Source organism: Schistocerca nitens, chromosome 5 (genome assembly GCF_023898315.1).
Source record: "Schistocerca nitens isolate TAMUIC-IGC-003100 chromosome 5, iqSchNite1.1, whole genome shotgun sequence".
In the NCBI taxonomy this organism is placed as follows: Eukaryota; Metazoa; Arthropoda; class Insecta; order Orthoptera; family Acrididae; genus Schistocerca; species Schistocerca nitens.
The window spans coordinates 464,240,322-464,266,765 of record NC_064618.1 but is presented as its reverse complement, the minus strand read 5'-3'; the positions used below and the strand labels follow the sequence as shown (position 1 = coordinate 464,266,765).

At 41.8% G+C, this 26,444-nt stretch overlaps 1 protein-coding gene across 2 annotated transcripts in view; it reads left to right on the top strand.

The window, feature by feature from the left end:
- LOC126259420 (endoplasmic reticulum metallopeptidase 1-like) overlaps positions 1-26,444 on the top strand; it is a 316,942-nt gene that overhangs the window by 236,988 nt on the left and 53,510 nt on the right. For both annotated transcript variants that reach the window (XM_049956203.1, XM_049956202.1), the window contains 2 exons: positions 3,966-4,512; positions 18,451-18,578. In XM_049956203.1, coding sequence (XP_049812160.1) covers positions 3,966-4,512; positions 18,451-18,578 — 675 coding nt within the window. The remainder of the gene's footprint in view (positions 1-3,965; positions 4,513-18,450; positions 18,579-26,444) is intronic.

The following is a 26,444-nucleotide window of genomic DNA, read 5'->3' as shown; positions in this document are numbered from 1 at the left end:
ACATTATCTTAAATATTCATTGATTATGGCTTTAACGCCGAGATAAAGAAGGCAGTGAGGGAAAATAAAGTTACAGAGGTCAAAAATTAATTTAAAGGACTGTGATAAGAGGAGGTAACTGCTGGCAGATCCAAAGGAGAGGTAGTGGTGGGTGGGAGAAAATACCCCTTAATCACAAAGTCTAAATTTAAAATGTTGAATTTAAAAGACTGACATCACGGTTAGTGCATAGTTTCATTTTTCCTCTATTTATTACAAAGTGTTTTTCTCAGCAATAATCCTATAGGTATTTAAGGAACTATCAGGCCATCATATGTTGAAATTTGTCTTGGTTTATTAGGTAGTTTCTCGCTTTTGTAAAGGCTGGCAAGCTGACACAGGTACATTTCATGTGTTATGTAGGTGAACGGCAGAAACAGGTGCAAGACTCCCAGTTGCGATCCTTGCTATTTTAAGATTTGATAAAGGTGACCAACCCCAGTGCTTACTTCATCAATCTGGTTTACAATACCGTAGATAGTCCCCAGTAAAACATGAGATTTTATAAATGATTTGTATTTCCAACTTATTCTCACAAATCTTCATCTTTACAACCTGTCATTGTCTTGTTTGATTTGTCCTTTTGGAACCATATAAAATCTCTATACTTTGCCACTGCCAAAAGCCTCTCACCCTGGGCGGTGGCATGGTTTGCTCCTGGCCCTGGTTTTAATTGTAAATGTGTTGTGCATCATGACGGATGTCTTGTTTTTATAAGTGCTAAGTGGACCCTTAAGCATTAGCATGAAAGTGAGAGTACTCTGGGGCAAGCACCAGGACCTGCTTCCATGCTCCATTAGAACAGTCCATACATGGTAGGGACCATCTTGCACTCTGTTTTCCAATAACAGTTAACCATTTAGTTCATAAGAGACTATCGACCCATGTAGGATTCAGACTAAGTACCTACAACCGAACAATTTGTGTGGCACAGTGGAAATAAATTAGGCTTAAATACAAAAAAAAATTCCCCTTGAATTAGTCTATCTGTAAGTGAAAACTGTATCAAAATCCCTACACCTAATCCTGAAATTAGCCTTCGTATACAGAAAAAGATGATGGGGGACTTCATAAGATTTGTCGGTTAACACCAGAAGAAAGAAGGTGAGGATTGAGGTTCTGGTTGTGGTGGGAGGTACAGTTTGTTGCGCCCCCTCTCCTAATATAATTTGCAGACATGCTTACTGTTTAACAAGCCATAGGTGACTAACATTTTTAAAATGATAAAAATATAGTCTGTATTGAAATACGGAATGGCTATTTGGTGATAATTTGCCTCTGTTCGCTAAATTATTTGAAGATGATAATTAAGACTTTTCCCCCACAACAATGGAGCCACATCTCACATAGCTGTAATTGATAAATAGTAATCAAAATAATCCTTGACTTAAATCACATGGACACTTGAAACTGTACATTCAGAATAGGAGTCGGTTGTTGGTTTTTTGCACAGCACACCACTTTATAGGTAAGAAGCTTTTACCAGTTGTTAACTGCAACTAGCTTCTTGGAGTCCTCCTTGTTGTCCTGTGCTTGATCCATGTGACTTTGCCTTATTACCACAATTGAAGACCCATGTGGTTATTGCTTCCTTCGTCCTAAGAGCTCAGTCAGCTGTAAGAGATCTGCATTTTAACATGGAACCAGATTGCCACGTCATGGACAATAGTAAAATTAAAATGAAGCTGATGGGCATAGTCTGCTTACCAGAACAATGCTCTAGACATTTAAATATTCAGCACAGTGTGTATAAACAAAACAAAATTCTGTGGTACGTGAGAGTGAAGAGTGCTCTGCATGGTTATCATAGACATGAATATCCAAATCTCAGAATATAACTACTACTGATGCCTAATGCATTAGTCATAAATGTTACACTTGTTATTCCATAGATCCTTGAGCATATCAATGGTTTTCATACATTTACATATTAGTCTTACACATCGCTGTGTGCAAAAAAATAGTTTGTAATGAAGACAAATAGCATTACCGATGAAATTCAGTTAAATACACTACTCATTTACAATGTTCTAAAATTCCCAACATGCGTAGTGTGCAATCACTGATAGGAAACTTGTTTTGATGTTAATGTCATAAGGTCATTTGCCACCTCGCCTCCTCCCGCATTCCATTCCACGCCCTCCCTGCCATCTTTCAAGCAGTCATTAGATGTAACAAGTTAATAAATTTGATGGTCCTTATGTAATATAAACTGACATTCACTCTAAATGTTGGTATCCTTTGATGAGATCTGCCTTCACTTTTTGGCCATTTTGACAGTGGACTGGGGCAGATAGTGTTAATACTTTCTGTTGAGTGAAATGAATTGTTCACAGGAATGACAACAAATGTTAAAGATTGCTGCAGGAGCATATACTGTAGTTTATGGGAATTTAGAACTGGCCATGTAGAATTCCCATTCTGCCTGAAGATGGAATGGTTTTTCACAAGTAAAGATAAATGAGTATTAAAACATTATAACATAAAGCAGGAAGGATATGCTGTGTGGAAAATTAATATAATCACATTTGCAGATTAGTTCAGTGCACTGGATGTTAAGAGGTACCATGTCTGAGAGATACGTCGTGCAGTTTCAACATCTCGACAAAACATCTGAGAAATCGCACTTGATGCTGTACTGTCCTCCCTGTAAATCAATGTTACAATCGTGAAAGTAACATTCAGTATTTCATTTTTGTCTGCTATTCTTTTTTTTATGCTGCAAATGTATTGGAATGAGAGTTCCTGATTTATTATTAAAACTCTTCTAATTGACCAGATCAATCACTTGGTGGCTTACTGTTAGTGGGTAATGAATGCTCTTACCTTCTGAGCTATACAGGCATGACTCATAACTGTACACAGAATGGCTTCCCATGGAAGCAATAGACCCATGTTTGAGTTACAATTCAACATGTAGTTCTGTTGCCAGGAAGCTTAACAACAATATTCACCACACTGTTTAGTGAAACATTATAGTGAAAATCTGTTGTAATTATTGAGAATTTCAGGTGCTAGCTTGTACAGTATTAAGGTAGTATGCTCCTCTTAACTACCAATTGTGTTCAGTTACTTGTCCAACCATCCTGATATAGGGCTTCCTCATTACTTGTTGAAAATGAGAGGGGGCAAGAGGGTGGTTGGTTTGTGGTCACTGTTAGCAATTTCTTACCACATCCTTACTGACCCACAGCAGTGCTCAATATGGGCTGCAGTTTTTTTATATCTTTCTGATCTGCTCTTTAGAAGTTACTCTCTGAACATTTAGCTTTGTATAGTGTTTACCATGTAGCAGTACATAGTTTTAAGCTTAAGTTTTCCTTTACCACTTTGTAGTGTGAACTATCTGGGATGTTTGAAACTTTCAATGTGCTGGTGTCCACTAATTATCTTTATTAACTGATGTGATATTCTGAGTGAATTATTGTATATTTGCAACCAATTTTTTTGTGCTTGAGTATTCCTTTCTGTGAGGTTTTGTGTATAGAAGAAATGTTATTCAGAGACATAAACCTTTAGGGTACAAATTTTGAGCACGCACAGTCCTTACATACTCTCACGTTAACACTTAACTATTTATATTTACTTTGCAGGGAAATAGATGGGAAGAAACAAAAATTAGGAAAATCCTACACTTTGCCCATGAAGTTCTGTAATAACAACTAATTTCTATCAATTTTGTACAGAAATATGTTCAGTTAAAGTGATCAATTCCATCATTTTAACTGAAATTGAATAATATATTGGCTGTAACACCTTGTATTTCTGTAAAATTATCTTTAATATTGGTCTTCACAGCTCCAGTGAAGATCTCATTGATGCAAAGGCTTTGCTTTAAAAAATTTTTGTCAATTTTGTTTGCTTGTAAATGATATATTTGCCCAAATTAACTAAGTTTTTATTTTTATTTATTTATTTATTTTCAGAATGATCAGATGGTCAGACAGCGAGTAAGGAATCACAATCGTGATTTCCTACCACAGCACCATGGGACTCGAACTCGGAACAATAAGTACCTGCTACCAACACCAACTTCACATCTAGTCATAGTATTAGCTCTTCTACTAGTCCTGTGTTTGCTCATCACTTATCTGGAAAAACAGTTACCAACACCACTTATGGAAGAAGATGCTGCCACACATCCTGGAAGATTCATATCTGAAAGAGCCATGAAAGATTTAGTCAATCTCACAAGCACTGGTCCAAGACCAACAGGGAGCTATGAAAACGAAGTGCTTGCTGTTCGGTGTTTAGCAACAAGAATCAACAAAATCATTAAAGACGCAAAGTCCTCTCATAAAATTTGGCTTGACCTTCAGAAGACAAGTGGAGCATTCCCCCTTTCATTTCTGGATGGGATGACTAATGTTTACAGAAATGTACAAAATATTATTGTTAAAGTTGGACCTAACAGTGGAAGTCGTCACAGCTTGTTGATGAATTGTCACTTTGACACTGTGCAGGACAGCCCAGGTAACACACCTTTCAGACAGAATTTTCATTTCTTGTAATATGTCCTGCGTGCTAAGAGTTTATCATCTATACAGGAGGAAAAAAAATGCAAAAGGAAAAATAAGTGTTTCATCTTTGTGTTGTGTATACCTTTTTTGTTATTCTGAAACAACACAATATTTAGTGTGACATGAGGTCTGTCATTGTGAGTGACACATATTTCCTTCTAATTATTTATGAAGTGTGTTCTATGTCCACTTCGAGTGATCGTTTAACAAATCCTGGTAGTTTGTAGTTTATCTGTTTTAAACATATGATTTACTTGTCAAAAGTATACATCCAGAGCTATAGTTCCATATAGACAGACAGAAAATATGTATAAAGAGAGAGAGAGAGAGAGAGAGAGAGAGAGAGAGAGAGAGAGAGAGAATTATGCACAAAAATAGTATATGGTGCTTGCACGACTGATAGGTGTCAGAAGAGAGAATCATTCACTAAACACAACATAGTTAGTTTAGTTCAGTTAGATAATTCATTTGTAATGTCTTACAATGCGGTAGTATGCAGACAGCCAAGGTAGTTTCCATTGCTGCATTTGTATGGTGATGCTTAAAGGAAACAAATAATGTGCAAATGAGGGAATAAAAAGAAACATTCACAGAGTTGATAAAAAGTGAACAAAGTCATTCAGAAGTAATTGAGGTGATATTAGTGTAACCATAGTTTCTTGATCACCATGTAGGTTGAAAATATTGCTGATATCACCAAAGTTGTAATATAAAATTCTCAAAAATATGTAAATATCTTTCTCTACTGTTGGATATAGTCAGTGATGTATTTATATATTACATAAGGGAATGTCTGACTAAAAGAACTCTACTAGTGTCAAACATCAGCCTTTTATTAATTTCTGAGAGTGTATCATAGCATTGCATGGGAGCAAGTCGTGCACAGAGGAAAAACCAGGCAAGAAGAGAATCAAAGCATTTGAGATGTGGTGCTTTAAAAGGATGTTGAAATAGTAGATGGACTGATAGGATAAGTAATGAGGTGGTTTTCCACAGAATTGATAAGGAAAGTAACATACAGAGAACAGGGACAGGGTTATAAAACATCTGTTAAGATGTGAGGGGTTCTAGAGGGAACTGTAGAGGATAAGAATTGTAGGGGAAGACAGAGATTGGAGTATATGCAATAGATAATTAAGGACATTTGGTGCAACTGCTACTCTGATGTGAAGCGGTTGGCATAAGATCGGAAGTAGTTGCAGGGTATATAAAACAGTTTAGAGAGAAGGATAGAAAGGGTAACATAAATTAATATTCACTGCAGCATTACTTGAAACATTGTGGGAATATACGCAGTCTCTAATTTCAGTTGCTTGTGTAACAAAAGTGTAGAGAACAATGGACAACCTGCACACTGGGTGGCGGAATGGGCTGTGGTCAGGATGCCTGCAGTACACCACCCTAGATGGTACTACAGTTGTGTGATGTGGAGGACTGGTCTCACATGGTTAGATGACATCCCTCATGGAAATAGCATTCACAAATACAGCTAACATTGCTGGCAGCTGGAGAGTAGAGCTACCTGTCTAAAATGAGTAGTATTTGTACAGGTGTGGCTCATTTATGTCTTGCCATGACATATTTCCCCATATGTAAGTCACAACAGTCAGAACTCGGTTGTGTGCCAATTGAGCTGCCAATGCCACATTGGCTTTTGCCTTTATGCTGTGTCAATGACTGCTGCTCTGGCTTCAGTGTCAGGGCTTGAGTATGTGGTAACTGCCCTGATGTGGTGGCAGCAATGCTTGCAGTATTAGCGGGTATCCCCTGATATAACCACACCAGGGCATCTTCCTGTCAGACCTGTTTCCATTGTGCTTCTTGTATAAACTCGTGGGATGTGCCTTCACTTTTCTTTAGCCATGTCAAGTACAACAGCTGTGGCATAACGTGCCTCCCCTCTCTGGTAGATCTGGCCACCAGATCGCATATCGTGGGAATCTTGAAGAGGCTTGGCAAACACATTACGGTTCAACAAATATGTAAAAAAACATTGTCTGCTTTGTTGCACTAATTCAGCTTAAACTGTAAGATTCAGTAGCTGATTGCTTAGTTAATTTTTACTTCCAAATTACTATTTTCCAAGGTGAACTCGGTCCACTGACAACTGATGCACTGGAAGTTCACATGGTTGGATATTTTCTGCTTAAAACAGATGCAAGTTGCAGAAAGTAGACTCAGTGACACAAAGGTCCAGAAACTGAGACAGTAATCATTATGAATTTGTTGTGTTGATCATCACGCTTCTGTTGCATGTATACTGAGGAAAATGACCGACAGTAATGTGTACTTTGAGTCACTTCAAGCTCATTGAGCAAGTGGATAAAGTAGAGTTTCAAGGTGTCAGTGAGATAGGTCAGGTTCTGGGCTGGGAGGACTTCCAGTGGTTTCTGTGGCCAGTACAATGAAGGCTGTGTCACATTCACAATGGTGGTATCAGTTTGTGATCCCCAAAGTTGTTGTTAATTAACAACCTAATACCTTGTAGCTCTAATTGTATCATGCCACTAGGGCTATCTCGTTTAGAACAATTAGCAACAAACACTGCAGATTCCTACTTGTAATAGGTCCAGTGCATGCCTGCCCTTTGGTAATAACCTTGGAGCACTTGGATATAGCGTGTGCATTGTTTCCCGTTTTGCCTAAAAATACCTGATCTTGCATGTCTCGGAGTTTGGCCTGGACTACCTGGGTCAGCTGTATGATGATCCACATTCCCTCTCTCTGACAGTGATGAAGCTCATCCACAGACATTAACATGAAACTCCCAGCCTCCTTGGAAATGAACATCATTCATCTTTCACTCTTATTTATGTATATTTCCCTAGATTTTCCAATTTTACTGTGTAAAGGTGGAATGTAGAATATTTGTACCATTCATTGGCACTTGCCATCAGAAAGTGTACCAGCACATATAAACAAGTACGATGAGTGCTGATTCCGATCGCTGCAATGTGATATGACAGGATCTTTTCATGCAATGGTGTGATGAACTCTAATTCAGTTGACGGTTCCTTCTGGACCTCCTATAGGCCAGCTAGAAATTGCTCTGGAGGTAAAAATGTGGGGATTGTCCATGCACCACATGATGTATGGTCTTTTGCAACCACTTTACTCATTCATCCACTATCGTGACAGCTAATGACTGCAAGAACCTCACTACAATTACCCTAGTGTCTAAAAATTTTAACCTGACCTATACAATGCTATGATCCAGAATTCATCACACCAACAGCCACTCTCACATAACCCGTTCATTTCTCCATTAGTTCCTATACAGCATGAGCATTGTTCAGTATGCCCTGCTTCAAATTTGCCAGTTGTGTAGTGTGCCACACACGTATTGCTTTGTTACTATCCACTATTCCCCTCACCTGTTCCAGAGTGTCATCCAGTTTTCAGATATTGTCATTATCTGTGGTCCCGAGTACTGCCTTCAACAACATACCCCATGTCCAGTCACCTGGTAAAACACTGCAGTGTGCTTTGTACTAAATCTGCCTCTTGGTGTAACTGCTCGTGGAGACTTTTGCAGGAAAGACGTAACCCTTTGAATTACCCTTTTGGTCATATCATTTCATCCACTTGGTATGACCCCCTGATACTGTGTAATGAACGCATTTGTCTTACCCTTCTTGGTAATGAGCCTGTTACCAAAACCCATTGAACTATGTGGTAATCCGGTAATTCATCCCTTCAAATGCTCAGCTTTATCATGTAAGCATTGGTGGCTTCATCGTGGCTAAGATCAACGCTTCATCTGTCCAAATCATGTTTATATAGAACCTCAAAATAGGCAACTAACAACAGTTTTGCCAAATCCAAAATTGTTACCAGGGATGGGAAATATCCTCTTACTCTCTACTTCCTGTACACAAACTCCACTCCTGTTGGTAAACCATTGTGATATGGCTAATTCACCATTATCGTTTAGTGGTTCTACCACAAAAAATATGTAAAATAGCTCCATTCTTAGGTTCACCCAAACTAATTTCCCTGTGCGTTGTGACATCTTTTTTCACGAATTGAGTCATAATGTCTTTGCATGCAGTTTAATTGGTTTGTTCCTTGTGAGGCTTGAACTTGTCGCAGTGTGTTCCTGACAACAGTTTCCCCCAAGGGGAACAAAACCCCAGAGTTCCACTCTGTGCTGCTGAAGATCAATTTTTGCATGATTTTTATTTAGGAAATCTAACTTCAGGATCTCGTAGCACCATTCACCCCCATGGGGCAAAACTTCCATACTCTTTTGGATGTGATTTGCTTCAACTTAAAAACCTGACTTTGCTGAGCCAAGCGATTTATAATGCTTATTCCCTGCCTCTTATAACCTAGAATGTGGAGGTTTCAACTGCCTTTTACCCAAGAGGTCCAGACTTGCCAGACACGTGAGCCCCTGTGTCTAACAATAACTAATACTCTCTAACATCTACTATAAAAAGTAATAAACGCTCTCTCTTTGCATACATTTCTGTAAGCATGGAAACATATTGGGAATGCCATCCAGCAGATTTGGAGTTCCCATTGGTGTTCAATGATGATACCCTTGTCCTTGTCCTTTTTACATCTTACTCTTACAAACCCGCTCTTGATGCCCAGCCACTTCACATTTTGTTCACTGAGATTGGTGACGCTGCGTCGGAATGTGGCTGAAACATCCACATCTGTAACACACTACATTAATCGATAACATATTTATTTTATCCTCTACTCCCATCACTGTGTCTCTCTTCAAGCTCTTTGGCTACACTGATGGCAGCAGCTAGGTCCATTGGGCTCCTGCATGCACCCCCCCCCCCCTCCTGTGGGTTCGGGGTAAGAATAGGCCCACGGTATTCCTGCCTGTCGTAACATGTGACATAAAGGAGTCTCCAACGTTTTGGTGTTAATGTGATTGTTCCCTAAGGGGTTTGACCTCTACTATTCAAAATTTTCTGTTAGTATGTACCATTTGGGGAAGGACGCCTTACGTGGTGCATCATAAATCCATCTTGCCTTAAGATCTGGCACACTCGATATGGTCATGAAGTTGGACTTGCACCGAGCTTCTGGCCATTTTGGCTCCAGTATGTTCTGGGTAGCATACATTCCCTCCATTGTGCATTTCCATCTTCACCCTCACGATACAAATGGATATTAGACACCCGAAATCCAGCAAAGTAGCCAGTCCGTTGTGGTGGGGTCGTCATGTACCCTCTTCATGGTAGCCCCCCTGACTACACAGGGATTGCACTCCTGGTGCCTGAGCTGCTACCTCCACACATATGCCAAGGAGAAGAAGCCTATCTCCATGGGGCATCGGGACTCCTGGCAAAGGCCATCCTGCCAGGTGGTCTTTGCTGTGGCTGGGTGGTGCCCATGGAGAGAGCCCCTGGTCGGACTGGGTGGCATCAGGGTGGATGACACTCAGTGAAGCATGGCACATGTTCTTTTGCTGGTGGCAAGCCGCCAGTAGTCTCTCTCACTTAAATTTGCAGACGTATGACCCCCAAATCGTTCGCTCCCTGGCCACACCTTGGGAGGAACGTTGGGCTTCAGAGCGACAGGATCCTTATTCACCACGTTATTTAGTTTGCAGTAGAACTTATGGGTACTCCTTTCTGGAAACCAAGCCTCTGTTTTTTGTTGGGTGCCTGGAAGATAAGTTTGGGGAAGTGACAGCGCTATCCAAAATGTGCAGTGGGTTGGTTTTGATTCAGGCAGCATCCCCAACCCAGTCCATGGCATTACTTACCTGTGACAAGCTGGGTGATATCCCTGTTTTGGTCACTCCCCACAAAAGCCTCAATATGGTACAGGGCATAATTTTTCATCACGACCTCCTGTTAAATTCTGATGACGAGTTACATGCTAATTTAGAATGATGGGGTGTTCATTTTGTCCGGCGCATTTACAGGGGACCAAAAGACAATAGGGTTGCCACCGGTCCCTTCATCTTTGCCTTCAAAGGTGATTCATTACCTGAAAGGGTCAAGTTGATGGTGTACCACTGTGACGTCAAACACTATGTCCCTCCCCTTATGCGGTGCTTTATATGTTGGAAATTTGGGCATATGTCCTCCCAGTGCCCTTCCAGTACCACATGTAGAGATTGAGGACATTCGCTTCACCCGAATACTCATTGTGCGCCTCCTCCCACCTGTGTGAACTGTGGACAGCCTCACTCCCCCTGTTTGCCGGACTGCCGGTACTCCAAAAGGTGTGTAAAATACTGGAGTACAAGACTCTGGACAGGCTATCTTACCGTGAGGCTAAACTAAAATTTTAATGGCTATACCCTGTTCCCATGGTCTTTCCTTACGCCACTGCCATGACGGCGTCGCCATCGAAGATGCTGTTCTGCCCACCATCTGTGGCTGCTCCTGTCGGCCTGCCCTTTTACTTCCCCCCTCCAGTTGGCTGGGGAAAGGCTTCTTCTGATACTCCCAGAGCTTCTACTTTGGGAGCATTGCCCCCCCAAAAAGCCGGGGACACTGGTCTCTCTCTCTCCCCCCCCCCCCTTCCCCCTGTGGTCCAGTGGACACCAGCAAGTGGCTGAAAGAGCCACTGACTGCTGGTCGAAGGGCTTTAAGATCTGCGTCTGCCCCTGTAGCTACTTCCGAGAAGCCCTCCCAGCAGGACCCTGAGGAGCACCGAGAGGGCAAAACTTCAAAGAAAAAGTCCGCTAAGGAACAGGAGCCTCCTGTGCCCCCTATACCAGCATTCTCCCGACGGCTCTGCATCTGAGGATGAGGTGGAGATTCTGGCGTCCCCTGAGGAATTGGATCTCGCCGATGCCTCAGATGTACTAGATGTCAATACTCAGCAAGTAGCGACAGGTGCTGCTGAGGCCTAATTTGCCTCCTTGGTCAGTCCATGCTGCCCCACACGAAAGAAGCGTCCCTCTCCAGTGGAACTGCTGCGGTTTTTTCACCCACCTGGCTGAGTTATGTCAACTCTTAAGCAGTACACCTGCCTTTTGCATTGTCCTTCAGGAGACCTGGTTTCGCGCTATGCGGACCCACCGCCCTTTGTGGCTATCGGTGGTACTACAAAAACCGTCCTGCCTGTGACAGACTGTCAGGTGGCGTATGTATTTTCATCCTCACCTCTGTCTGTAGTGAACCTGTGTCCCTTCAAACACCATTAGAAGCTGTTGCTGTCAGGGTAAGGACACCATAGGAAATTACCATCCGTAACATCTACCTCCTTCCAGATGGTGAAGCACCACCCCATATTTTGGCTGCACTCATTTTGCAACTGCCCCAACCTTTTCTCCTTCTGGGTGATTTTAACACCCATAACCCTTTATGGAGTGGACCCAAGGTTAATGGCAGTGGCAAAGTTGTTGAGGCCCTCCTTACTCGCCTCGACCTTTGTCTCCTTAACACAGGTGCCCCCACACATTGCAGTGTGGCACATGGCACATATTCGGCCATTGATCTATCGGTATGCAGTCCTGGTCTCCGCCCTTCTATCTACTGGAGAGCACATGACGACTTGCATGGTAGTGACGACTTTCCACTTTTCCTGTCCCTACCGCAGCGTCCCTCATCTCAACGCCTGCCCAGGTGGGTTCTTCCCAAGGCTGACGGGAACACCCTTACATCCGCTACCAACATAGGATCTCTACCATTGGAACAGGAACCTCCCTCTCTCAGGTTTGGACCAAGCTCCGCCGACTTTATGGCTACCAGAAACAAGCAAGGGTACCGGGCATTTCCTCAAATGGAGCTGTATCTGCCGATCCTGATGTAATTGCAGAACATCTTGCTGCGCATTGCTCTCACATCTCTGCATCAGCGAATTACCATCCCACTTTTTGTCTCCTCAGAGGGTGGAGCAACACTCCACTCCACTCCATCCTGAGCCTTACAACGCTCCTTTTAGTGGGCGGGAATTCCTTAGTGCCCTTGCCGACTGTCCTGACACATCACCTGGCCCAGACCACATCCATTCGCAAATGCTGAAACATCTGTCATCAGATTCCCAACGCTGCCTCCTGGCTGTCTCCAACCACATTTGGAGCAAAGGCGAATTCCCATCACAATGGAGGGAAAGTGTCATCATTCTGGTGCTAAAGCCCAGGAAGAACCCACAAGATGTTTACAGCTATCGCCCCATCAGCCTCACCAATGTCCTGTGCAAGCTGTTGGAAAGTATGGTGAGCCAACAGTTGTGTTGGCTCCTTGAGTCTCGGGACCTCCTGGCTCCATCTCAGTGCAGTTTTTGCCAAGTACGCTCCACCATCGACAACTTGGTGTACCTGGAGTGTGCCATTCGGTCAACCGTTTCCAGGCGACAACACCTTATCGCAGTCTCTTTCAATCTCACGAAGGCCTGCAATACCACTTGCCGACACCACATTCTCGCTACTCTGCATGAGTGGGGTCTTCGGGGCCCACTCCTGATTTTTATACAGAACTTTTTATCATACATACCGCACTTTCAGAGTTCGCATTGTTGCTTCCCATAGCGCACCCCGTACACAAGAGAATGGGGTCCCGCAGGGCTTTGTCCTGAGTGTCCCACTCTTTCTAATTGCCGTCAATGGTCTTGCACTAGTAGTAGGCTTGTCAGTCTCTCCCCTCCTATACGCTGACGATTTTTTTATTTCTTTTTGCTCCTCTTCTACTGTTGTAGCTGAATGCCGTCTGCAGGGAGCTATACAGAAGGCACAGTCATGGGCCCTCAATCAAGGCTTCCAGTTTTCGGCCGCTAAAACTTGTGTGACACACTTCTGTCATCATCGTGCCGTCCACCCCCATCCAGAACTTTCCCTCGATGACCAACTACTAGATGTAGTGGAGACTTACTGCTTTTTGGGGCTAGTGTTTGATGCCCGCTTAGTTGGCTTCCCTTTATTTGTCAGCTTAAAGACAAGTGCTGACGGCATCTTAATCTACTTTGATGCATGAGCCATACCGACTGGGGTGCTGAACGTCGTACACTACTGCGGCTGTACCAAACCGTTGTACAGTCCTGTGTTGGTTACGGAAGCGTGGTGTATGGTTCAGGTGCCCCTTCTGTGCTGAGTCTCCTAGACCATGTCCACCACTGTGGAGTTCGCCTCACAACTGGAGCCTTTCGATCTAGCCCTGTGAACAGCGTCCTTGTAGAAGCTGGTGTTCCTCTATCGCGTCTCCGGCGGCAAATATTATTTGATTAGTCACAGACTATACCGCACACATCCATGGTTCACCCCGCCACTCAAAGTACCATCTTCTTTTCCCCAACACAGCGGTCCATCTCCTGCAACAGCGGCACAGAATTGGGAATCCCTTCGCTGCCCGTGTCTGTTCACTTCATGACCTTGACGCTTCCCCTCATATCACCTTTCCTGCAGACTCGCTTCGGTACCCCTCCATGGTCCATACCTTGGCCACAGCTTCGGCTGGACCTATTGCTTGGCCCCAAAGGCTCAGTCCCACCTGACGTCCTCCGCCGGAATTTTCTCTTTGTTCTTGGCGAGTTTGGGGACTCGGACATCATCTACACTGGCGGATCACTGGTCAACGGTCTTGTTGGCTTCGCTTACGCTCACATTGACCATACAGATAACGCTCCTTGCTGGTTGGCTGTAACGTATTCACTGCAGAGCTGGTTGCCATCTATCACGCTCTTGAACATATCCACTCCTCCTCTGGTGAGTCCTTCATCATTTGTAGTGACTCCTTAAGCACCCTACAAGCCCTCGACCAGTGCATCGCTAGGATCCTTTGGTACTGTTAATCCAGGAGTCTCTTTATGCCCTCTACAGGAGTGGACGCTCAGTGACCTTCATTTGGACCCCAGGCCATGTCAGGATACCGGGCAATGAACATGTTGGCCACCTGGCCAAACAGGACACCAATAAACCATCTCTAGACATTGGCCACCCGGAGACCGATTTATGAGCAGTCTTCCACCACAAAGTTTTTGCGATTTGGGACACTGAATGGCGTAACCTGAGCACACCAAATGAACTCCGTGCTATCAAGGAGATGACAAATGTGTGGCGGTCATCCGTGTGAGCCACTCACAGGGAATCAGTTGTCCTTTGTCAGCTCCGCATTGGCCATACGTGGCTAACACATGGCTACCTTCTCCGTCATGAGGACCCACCTCGGTGTCGCTGTGGCTCCCTTTTGACTGTCGTGCACATCTTGCTTGACTGCCCACTTTTAGCTGCTCTACGGTGGACTTTTAATCTTCCCAGCACCCTACCCTGGGTGTTGCGTGACAATGCCTCAACAGCAGATTTAGTTTTACGTTTTATTCATGGAGTTTTTTATCGTACCATCTAAGGGCAGGTGTTTGGCCTTCTTTCTGGGGCCTCCACCCTCCCTCCATTTTAAATCTGTCACCCTTTACTTGCATTCGTTCGTCTTTGTGTTTGTCTTTTCCTTACGTGTATTCATCTTGCCTTGCCTTTTTGTGGTGAACATTTTGAAGTGTTGCAGAGTGGCTGGCTCATCCTCTTTTATTTTGTGATCAGCCAGCCCAGACCATCTGCGCTATGGTTTTAATGCCTTTTTCTACTTTTCCTTATGGTGTATGTCTTCTCCGGATTTTTGTTCATGCCATTCATTTTCTTTTTAAGTGTGGTTCCACATTCCTTTTCCCCCTTTTACTTCCCCAACCGTACTTTGGGAGTTGCTTTACCCTGAGCCTTGTTTTCATGAGGAACAAGGGACTTACGACGTTGTAGTTTGGTCCCTTTATCCCTCAGACCAACCAACCAACCAACCAACCAACCAACCAACCTACCTGCATGCACCCTCCTTGGCACATCAGATGGCAGTCCTCTTAGGAAAGTGTCCAACACACTATGCTCCACTTCTTGGAGAATGTCTTTGTTTGCTTCATCTCATATTAACTTGTTGGTATTCACATAATTCTTTCATATTCTGTGAACACAACTTCCTACTGATTTGGTTCACCCCTGCACCACCCCATTCAGCTGTTTATAGAAGGATCTAGAGCTATTTTGCTTCATGCGGCACTGCAAAAGACGTTCCTTAAGCCGTTTGATTGTAAGTACGTTTCATAAGTCCTTGTGATACACCAGTAAGTCTTTCCTTCTCCTATTAAGTGCAATTTGGTCATCTGTAATGACTGTTCATCTGTCCAGAAACAAAGCCTTGGGGCTGCCTGTAGGTCATTTATAACTACCAGCACATCCTCTGTTGTCTAGCCTGACACAGGCATAACCGATCTGGTGACAACTGAATCCAGTGAAGGAGCAGACAAAATGGACAGGGACCTATCTACTAAAGTACCTACACACGGCACAAACACACAATCTGGGAACAAAGCATAGACAGTCATGAACATCTTACTGCATAAACTCAAAGGGCGTAAGTGAGAAAATCAGTGTCCAAAGCAGGGTTGATGTTCGAATAGCAGTTAGGAAAGATTTAATGAAGCTCATGTGGCATGCTAAACAAGACTGACAGAGGTCCACTAGCAAAGCTCTGTGCTGCTATTGGGTCAGCCCATGTGACCCTGTGATTGTGCATCTGGTGATGCTGAACAAATACTATCTGTATGCCTCAGATCCTTTATCAGTATCTTCCAGTGGTGGGGACATTAAATCTTCTCCCTAGCACCTAGCTCCCTATGCATCTGTGTTGTCTTTTCTTAACTGAGCTACTTAAGTCACCAAAAATGTAATTACTTTTTGCCCAGTAATGTACTGTGTCTGACTCCTGACACTGTAGAACCTCTGAATCTCGACTCAGTAGGACCTGTACCCACCATATCACAACAGAGGAAGAGAAAACAAAGAACATCGAAAGACACCACCAATACAGGCAGCTGTAATAATAATATTGCACTACTACTACTACTACTACTACTCCTTCTCCTTCTCCTTACGTCTAATCATGAGCCATCATGACTCGGTACACTGTTCAGTAAGATGGCTGTAACAATGGCATACATGACTCTTCATTGGTATTGACTCAGTGCACAGTACACAGTGGCCTAACATGTTCCACTGTGTGCACCTCACCAGACACATACCAGCATAATCCTCGCTAGTGTTCCCAAGGAACTGTGACAGATTGGCAGGTTCTTCAGGCTTTTAAACTCCACCCTCAAGCTTCTCTGGTAGTTCTGTTTCGTATCACGTGCTTTGCACATAAGACACAAAAGGGAAAAGCAGTCCATCCACTCACCTCCATTGTGTTACTGACATTGCAAGCTATGGCTAGATGTGTCCCTGGATTCAACTGCAGATGTGACAGCTGTGGATTTGACACCACATGTTGAGGCAGGGGGTGGATGATATCTATGGTGGGTGATGGAGCCAGACTGCTAGTGGTCAGGAGGCCTACAGTCCAACACCCTAGGCATGGTTGCATTGGTGTGGTGTAGTGGGTTGGGTTGCTGCCAGATGGTTGCACATCATCCTGTCACAGAAAGAGCATTCACAAATAATTGTTTTATTCCAAGCATACGTACACTAGTCATGGAGGTACTAGGCATTGGCCAGTGCCCCACGGGACACGGGTGAAACAGCTGGTGAAGCATGCTCACTCGGCAATGAGCTGCTGTCACGACCAGCTGGAGTCACGACCAGCTGGAGTCAGGCAAAGCTGTGTGGGTAGCACTCTGGTGATACTAAGTCAGGCCCAGGGCCGTGCAGTGTGTGGCAGCCAGTGAAAGTGGCAGCAACATCAGGTGCTGATGCACAACTCAGTGCTAGATGCACTGGGGCATGCAGCGCCAAATGGTGGACTACAGTGCAGACAGCAGTCACAGCAGCAGTGGCATGTGTTCACACAGGTGGTAGAGGACAGCAGCAACATTTGCTCACATAGGGGAATGAACAGAAACAGTTTCTACCCACACAGGTGGGCATCTGGGTGAACCAGGCTCGAATGGTGGTTCAGTAGAATGGACGACCAACAGTGTTTGCAAGTTATCTGTGAGGTGGTCCACTGGTTGGATGGTGCCAGGTCAGCAGCATTCAGACTTGGCACTGATGGCAGGCCCACAGCTAGTGGAGACATTCTGGCAGTGGCAGCTCTCTGGCCCACATTCAATCATAGACGAGAATAGCATATACTTCCTCTTTCAGCTAGAGACTTTCAAATGAAGTGTTGCCTGTCTAAAATGTGAAGTCTTTATACAGGCTTGGCTCATCTCAGTTTTGCCAAGGCATTGTTTACCATCAAATAAGTCACAACAGAGCCATGACTCCATGTAGCAATTTGGTCACCAACACCACAGCAGTGTGTGTATCTGTGTTTCTGCTTCATCAGTGATATAGTGGCTCTGGCTTTGCTATTGGGCTCAAGTACGTGGCAACTGCCCAAACACTGTGGTGACAGTAACAGCAGTACCAGCAGGTAACACCTGATGTAACCATGCCCGGCCAGCATCTCTCTGACCTGCTTCTTGGCACTTCTTGTATTTCTCGTTAGTTTTATTTACCCATGCCAATTAAAACAGCTGCAGTACACCAAGAGATTCTACAACAATTTTTTTTTCCTTTTGCAAGAAACAACTCGCATATTGCATGCCATAGTAGTACAGCCTTTAGAACATTAACAGAGATCTGTTGTACACACCTTCCTCTTTCTGCATGCCTACTAAGACTAAAACAAATTTTCAGCTACAGAATAAAAGATTACAATTCATCTTGAGATGAGGTGTGAATGAATTACATTGAATACTAATTCTCAGATAACTTTGGTTCAGTCTATCATATTTATTTATTTCCTACTCCTCCAATCATCATCATAGGCTGGCAAATGTTTCAGTTATAGCTAATTTCCAGCTTGATAAACTGTTTCTTTTTACAAATTTGCTGTAGGAGTATGTAGTTTTTTAATACTATAAAATGCTCGAACATAAATTGTTGAAGATTCAGCCATTTTTTGAACTATTAAGACTAAAATTGTATTATTTTGATTTTTAACAGGAGCCAGTGATGATGGAGCTAGCTGTGCTGTAATGCTGGAAATATTTAGAGTAATAACACAGAGAGATGAACCTCTGAATAATAATTTAATTTTACTGTTTAATGGTGGTGAAGAAAATCTTATGGAGGTATTCATGTCTAATATGATTATTAATAATATTTATAGCAGTACCTGTATTTTGTGCTGCACTTAAAAAAATTAGAAGTTAAAAATGAAAAGTTAATAAGAGATACTAACTCAAACTGAATAAGACACACATTGAAATGTAACTAGACTCGTGAAAAAAAATCGTCTAACATGATCCTTTGTTGTGATCTACTGCTATGTATTCAAAAACTTTTTTTTTTTCCTCACCCCTCCTTCAGTTGCCTTGCCCCATTGCACCTCCTCACCTGAAAGAACATTTAAACTACTTTACCTTAAATTTAGTATTCATTCACATTCTTTAGTCTCGTACAACCTTGTTGGCATTATGAATCTGCAAATACTAAAAGACCATACATTGGCTATAAATCTGTCATTAGCAATTTAATTACACAAAGGCAAATGCAGTGCAGTACTGGCTGATCTGATAAGATAATTGTTTAGTAGTAGATAACTGAATAAACAGTAACATAAATGAGACAAGTAATTTGTCACATGCTGTGGTCCAAGATGTTACTACAATATTTCAGATTATGTAATGTCACGATCTCAGTTAACTGAATACAGCATCTGTTGCAGACTATTTCTGAAGGATAATTAAAAATTAATGGTATCAAATTATAAGATAATTTTCTGACCAGCACTTTCCTCCAGGAGGCATATAGACTACTTCCTTAAGAAAGTAGCACAGAACCCACTGCTTTGGAAACGAAATTACTGTTACTTTATCAGTCTATATTAAGTCATGTTTAAAATTACCTGTGTTGTTCATACGGATTTGCAGTATAGAATCCCCCAAAACCTGAACAAGAACTAAAGATGGTTGTTACTGACCATATAGCGGAGGTGCTGAGTCACAGGCAGGCACAACAAAAAGACTGTCACAAAGTAAGCTTTCGGCCAACAAAGCCTTTGTCAAAAATAAAATCACTTGCTTGTGTGCACACCCGCATGTGACCAGTCTCCAGCAGCTGAAGCCAGACTATATTCAATCTTAGATTTTCCATTGTTTGAACAAGTATTAATAATTACATAGTATGAAAAGTTGGCTAAAAGATTCAGTAGAGTGAAACTGGATCAAGTATTTTTGAATAGAGGTTTTCTGTTTAAAAATATTTTGAAGTTATATATTATTAGCTGAAAACATAGCCTTGCATGGTTATTCATTTATGGTTGTACATCAGAGTTGGTACACATTAAATTTAATTTTGACTTACAAAGCTTCATTATGTGCAACATTTGTAGTAATATGAATGGAGACTTGAATGAAGAGGTTGTCTGACTCACTAATACGGGAGAACCGTAGAGCAATTCACATTAAGAACCTTGCCTGCAACACACAGTGTCTGGTTTTATGGTTTGTTTATGGTCATGGCATAACATAAGATAACAGATAATTGTGCACATCTAAAGTGATATTGTAAATTGTTAGGAATAAGTGGGATTCAGGGCATGAAAACTTGCTTCCCTGCACCATGTCCCATCAAAATTACTTTTTCTATGTGTTACATCGGAATGAAATGACTTCAAGCACATGTAGGTGAAAGGTTCTGGGGAGCGAGAGAATGCATGATGCTGTTGATCAGACTTAAGTCACCCATTGTTTTCAAAAGGAGTTCGAAAAGGGCGAGTTAAAGCTTGATGTTCTTGAGCTGCAGCAAGTCTCCCCTCAAACTCTTCATTGGGTTCTTGAGACCGCATAATCGTCAGTCTTTTTAGCCATTCTGGTATATTAAGACAGACTTCACTGTTATTTGCAGACAGGCTCAACAAAAGGACACCGACACAATGGCTTTTGACCAAAGCCTTTGTCAGAAAGGGGAATGCACATGCAAACATTCATTCACACAAGCAAGCACATTTGGTGCACATGTGGCCGCTCTCTCTAGCAGCTTGGGCTATTGGAATTCTGGTCTGAGCTGCCAGAGCTGGCATTTCTGCGTGCATGTATACGCATGCACATTTCCTTTTTTGACTTCAGCTTTGGCCGAAAGCTACTAAGTAAGTGTCTTTTTGTTGTGCCTGTCAGCAACTCAGATTTCTACTCGCCGTAAAGGTGACACTATCTTTCCCTTATACTGCTGATATGTCAACCAGGAGTTTCCATAGTTTGATCATTTTTAGGCATTTTTACCCATAAATGAAAAAAAGAATCAAAATGAAATGTGTAAGTACCCAAATCACAAAGCAAACTTAATTCATTTTGCACACCAAAGGTTGTAAATAAAATCTATTGAAAGAAGCAAAATAATGCCGTTAAGTTTTCAACTCCAGCCGTAGTGGCAGAGCGGTTCTAGGTGCTACAGTCTGGAACCGCTACGGCCGCTGGTTCGAATCCTGCCTCGGGCATGGGTGGGTGTGATGTCCTTAGGTTAGTTAGGTTTAAGTAGTTCTAAGTTCTAGGGGACTGATGACCTCAGCAGCTAAGTCCCATAGTGCTCAGAGCCATTTGAACCAACCAAGTTTTCAACACACAAGAAATCAGTAAATCCAAATACCCTAACCAAATAAATTTGTTGTTCATTTGTATTTGTAAAGTTAAGAGTGTGGCACTTCGTTCTTTCACCGACATAAACTTCCAAAATACATCTGTCACAAAGTTAGAAAACTAAGAGCGTCGGCTGTTGGTTCCTTGGTGTACTACACTGTGATGATTAAAACATCCAGACTACTAAGATGAGATACATCTTTAAAGCACAATATTAATTTTTCTGTAATAGGATTTTTGATGAAATAAAGCTTCTATGTTGCTCCAAAGGTTCATTCAGATCATCTGTGAAACCCCCATGAAAATTCATTTAGTAGTTCTGGGGATAGCATGTTAAAGCAGACAAACACACAGGTGCAATGGTTTTACATTTTTATTGGTAGTATAGATTAGTGAAAATGGCTAGAAACAAAGGAAAAGAGTGTACAGAGAATATGGAAAGCAATTTCAAATTCTCTTCGAGAGGACAAGGAGGTAGTGATTTCCAGTATGAATACAATACAATAGAATAAGACATTCCATAAGTAGAAAAAAGAAAAAACACAAACTTACAATATTTTATGGATTACAAGACACACCTTAATTTTTAAGCAATTCTTAAAAAAAAAAAAACCATTCCTACCATTTGACATTGTAATTCTGTCAGAGACAGCAAAGGACTTGGAAGAGAAGTTGAACGGAATGGATGGTGTCTTGAAGGGAGGATATAAGATGAAGATCAACAAAAGCAAAACGAGGATAATGGAATGTAGTCAAATTAAATCAGGTGATGCTGATGGAATTAGATTAGGAAATGAGACACTTAAAGTAGTAAAGGAGTTTTGCTATTTGGGGAGCAAAATAACTGATGATGGTCGAAGTAGAGAGGATATAAAATGTAGACTGGAAATGGCAAGGAAAGTGTTTCTGAAGAAGAGAAATTTAACATTGAGCATAGATTTAAGTGTCAGGAAGTCATTTCTGAAAGTATTTGTATGGAGTGTAGCCATGTATGGAAGTGAAACATGGACGGTTAATAGTTTGGACAAGAAGAGAATAGAAGCTTTCGAGATGTGGTGCTGCAGAACAATGCTGAAGATTAGATGGGTAGATCACACAACTAATGAGGAAGTATTGAATAGGATTGGGGAGAAGAGAAGTTTGTGGCACAACTTGACCAGAAGAAGGGATCGGTTGGTAGGACATGTTCTGAGGCATCAAGGGATCACCAATTTAGTGTTGGAGGGCAGCGTGGAGGGTAAAAATCGTAGGGGAAGACCAAGAGATGAATACACTAAGCAGATTCAGAAGGATGTAGGTTGCAGTAGGTACTGGGAGATGAAGAAGCTCGCACAGGATAGAGTAGCATGGAGAGCTGCATCAAACCAGTCTCGGGACTGAAGACTACAACAACAACAACAACAACAACAACAACAACAACAACAACCATTTGTATTATTAAATTGGAAAGCAAGATTTAAAAAAATTCTCAGTTTGTAAAACCAAACTGACCTTCAAAATTTCTGAAAATTGTCATGTGCGCCTTCTTTTTAGTCTTCCTTTCTGTCTTCATTGATGTAATCTTCATATATTTAAGATGGTCTTCACAGGCACTTACACTGCACTTTCTTAAAGGTTTAACAATAACGTCTCTTCTCATTCTAGACCATGACTTTTTCATCCACTTGTTTGATTGCAGTTCATTTTAAAGCTCCCTTCGGCATGAATTTGTTTGGTTTCATCCATTTGTTCCATCTCTCTCTCTCTCTCTCTCTCTCTCTCTCTCTCTCTCTCTCTCTCTCTCTCTCTCTCTCTCATACACACTTTAAATATTTTATTTATTGAGGCATCAAGAGGTTGCAGTTGTGAACAAAGTCCTCCCGGAATAACAGCAGGTTCTGTATTTCTCTGTCCCAGTTTCTCTTTCATAGAATTTTTTAAATGATTACTAAATTGATCTAGCACAAGAAGAGAGAACTTATTCAATAAAGCACCTTTTCTTCTCTCCCACACTCTGTTAATCCATAATTTCATTCCAGCCTCATCCATTCATTGCTTTGCACTTGAAAATGATCATTTGATTAAGCTTAGGACAATCAGCACAACATGAAAGGACAACAGTGAAGTGAATGTTTCCATGTGCACTTGTTCTGGTTCTCTTTCTGTGTTGAATAATAAAACAGTGGGGAGATAATATTTTCTCTCCATGTTCTTGTGGCATTTTCTGAGGTACTTCGGGTTTGGTTCATATGCTAAGTACACTATGCTTCATAAACTTGTAGCACCAACCAACTCCATCCTTAAAGTCTGTTAAGCTCCACTGTAGTGCTAGCTTACAAGTGTGTATTTGAATCATTTTTATGTTAGTTCCAGTGCCATTTTGACAGTGTCCCTGAATCCATTTCAATACATCATCTCCCAGTTCTGGCCAGTTTTGCATTCAGTCCTCTATTTGCACATTTAGCGTTTTTTACTTTTCCTGTTCCTCTTCACTATCCCACCAATTGTGAATAGTTTTTTTTTTCTGTTGGAGGGCTGAAATGCCACTCAGGTGCTCTTCTGCATAGTCTATTACTTTAAATTTATAGACTCCATCATATGAATACGTTTAATTTTTTTCCATTAAGAGACTAGCTACTAACATATTCCACAGTTACCAAAAAGGCAGCTTCCTTTCAATTAAAATTCACTGACACCATATACGGCAGTGACACATAATAGGCTAGACAGTATTCTGGGTTTGTGATGACAGGGAGGGAGGAAGACAATATTAGCAAGCTTGTGAATCCCTGCAACTCAAGTTTGTCGCATCAGTGCACTGCTGCTGCCAGTTCAATCCAATGTTGCCAGATAGAAATCGGTTACCTGCAGCATCAAACGTGGCAATTTTTAAAACTGGTGGGAATTTTAAATCGAACACTGGACATTTTTATATTAATTTTGAAAATGATGCACCTAAATTTTGGAGGTAATTTTAAGAAGGAAAAAATGTCTCGTAGTCAGTACAATACAGTACCTGATGAAACATACAGTCTGATATTAAGCAATGAAGCAATACTTTCAAGATACATACTGACTTTTGTTTAAAAGAATGTTGCTTTATGTATAGCAAAGGAAGATGTGTGAAGGAGGAGAAAACAATTAAAAGCAAGTGAATGTGATGTAAATAATCATTAGCTTAATTCACTGTCATAGAACCAAATAGTTTAGATCGTAGAAGCCAATGAAATGCTGCAACATAAAATGATATCATTGACATATAGTCATAAATGTTGAACCTGGCTGTATAATGAGTACATTGACAGAAATGAAAATGAGAGTTAGACTGAGAGATAAACCTAGATTTCACCAAGTAATTAAAGATTTGGTATTAAACACACCATCACCACCACTCCCAGTGCCACATCTACCATTGCTTTATCTTCTGCATCTGAGGATGTAAAATCTATTTAGGTGGTCTTAATATTTCTGTTGTGTAACCGCTGTTAGACATTGTTGTCAAATTTCTTACAGTGCCGTACATGCCATTGTTATGCTCTTAAGTTATTAAATATTTTGTGTCTGTACTCCATATTCTGATAAACAGTTCATTTCCTCTAGTACCGGGTGTCCGGCTGTTGCAATTAAGGAGCCAACAAAGTTAGCAAACTCTGTTCTCTATCTGTTGAGTATCTGTTGAGGAAAATGTCAACCATACATAGTAGTCTCATCCCCATACTGCTGGACAGGAAGTCTGCTTGCCAAACGTGCAGTGTAAACAGAGATAAAGTCAAACACAGCTGCTGTCAATTGTTAAAGATTGCAGTTGTACTTCACATATCCATGGCGTTAGAGCAACAAAGTGTGATGTGTTTTCTATGGAGCAAGGGAAGAATGCCCATTGAGATCTACTGGAAAATGCAGCCCACATATGGTGTTGTGAGTTTGACAAAGGCTGTGAAGTCTTGCACGAAATTGAGCAGTTGGGGAGGCAACATTCATCGCTGACTGACAACATTTCTCTGTGGATGCAATGGTGAAAGTAGATCAGCATGTGCATGTCATGGCCATTTCCCAGGAAGTTGGTATATTGTATGGGAATGCTTATAACTTCATTCACAGCTCCTTATGGTACTGGAAGGTTTCATGATGGTGGGTGCCGAAGGAGTGGGGTGATATGATGAAAGGCAAACTAATGATGTCTTCACTGAATCATCTGGACTGGATTTATAGAAGGGTGAGGGTTTCCTGACCTGCACTGTTACTGGAGATGAAATGTGGATATTGCATTCCATGTCGGAATCCAAGCAGCATGGTGTGGAAACATCTGGGTTCTCCTGTGACAAAAAAATTCTGTTGGGAAAATACGTTAACGCCTTTCTGGGATTGTGTGGACCGCTCCTGCTGGATTTCAGGCCACAAGGTGTAACCATCAATGCTGACGGTTATTGTTCCACACTGTCACGTCTGAGGGCTGCCATCTGGCAAAGGCAATGGAGGATTCTCGGTATGAACAACAGGATTCTGCTCCACAATGATGCAAGACCACATGTGGCAATCAGAACTGCCAAAACGCACCAAGCATTTCACTGTGAGATTCTGGACCACTCACCATACAGTCCAGATCTCGCCCCCTGGTGATTCCCACTTTTTCAGACTGCTGAAAGAATTCCTGGCAGGACAGTGATTCATAAGTAACGACGAAGTCAAGAGAGCAGTCTGACAGTGGTTCCATATTCAGCCAGATGAATTCTACCACAGGGACATCTCAAATGTAATGCTGCAGTGGGACAGTTGAATGAGCCATTCTGGAGAATATGTGGAAAAATTGTGTAAAGTACGTAGAATAAGATGTATATTTGTCATTACCTGTATATACCTGTATTTGGCTAGTAAAAAATAGGGGCAAAGACTTTGACTTGCCTTGTATAACACAAGCTACATAGCTTTTTGAGATATCGTAAGTAACAGAATGTTGATGGTAATCATAATTAAAATATTCCTGCACACCTCCTTGTAAAAAAAAAAAAAAATGTGTAAAAAGCACAATCTGTGGCTACAGGTTGTTGATTGTGATACGGGTTTAATTCTTGGATAAGAGGAATTTGCAAACGCAGCTCTCACACACAACTGCAGCCTCGGTCAACTGAAACCACACTCTCACTTGTTACACACCGAAACATTTGTTACATCCCATCCTGGATTTCCCATTGTGTGATTTTGTAATACTTTTTATTGTTGTTCAGGAGACAGTTATGAATGTATTGATTAGTCTACAGTTAATGGCTGAATTTGAGTAGATGGAATCAGTACTATAATAAACTAGAAGCAGTTATATTATGATTGTCTTTAAAATCGCTTGTCCTACTAAGACTTCAACATGTATGACTGTGTACAGCATAC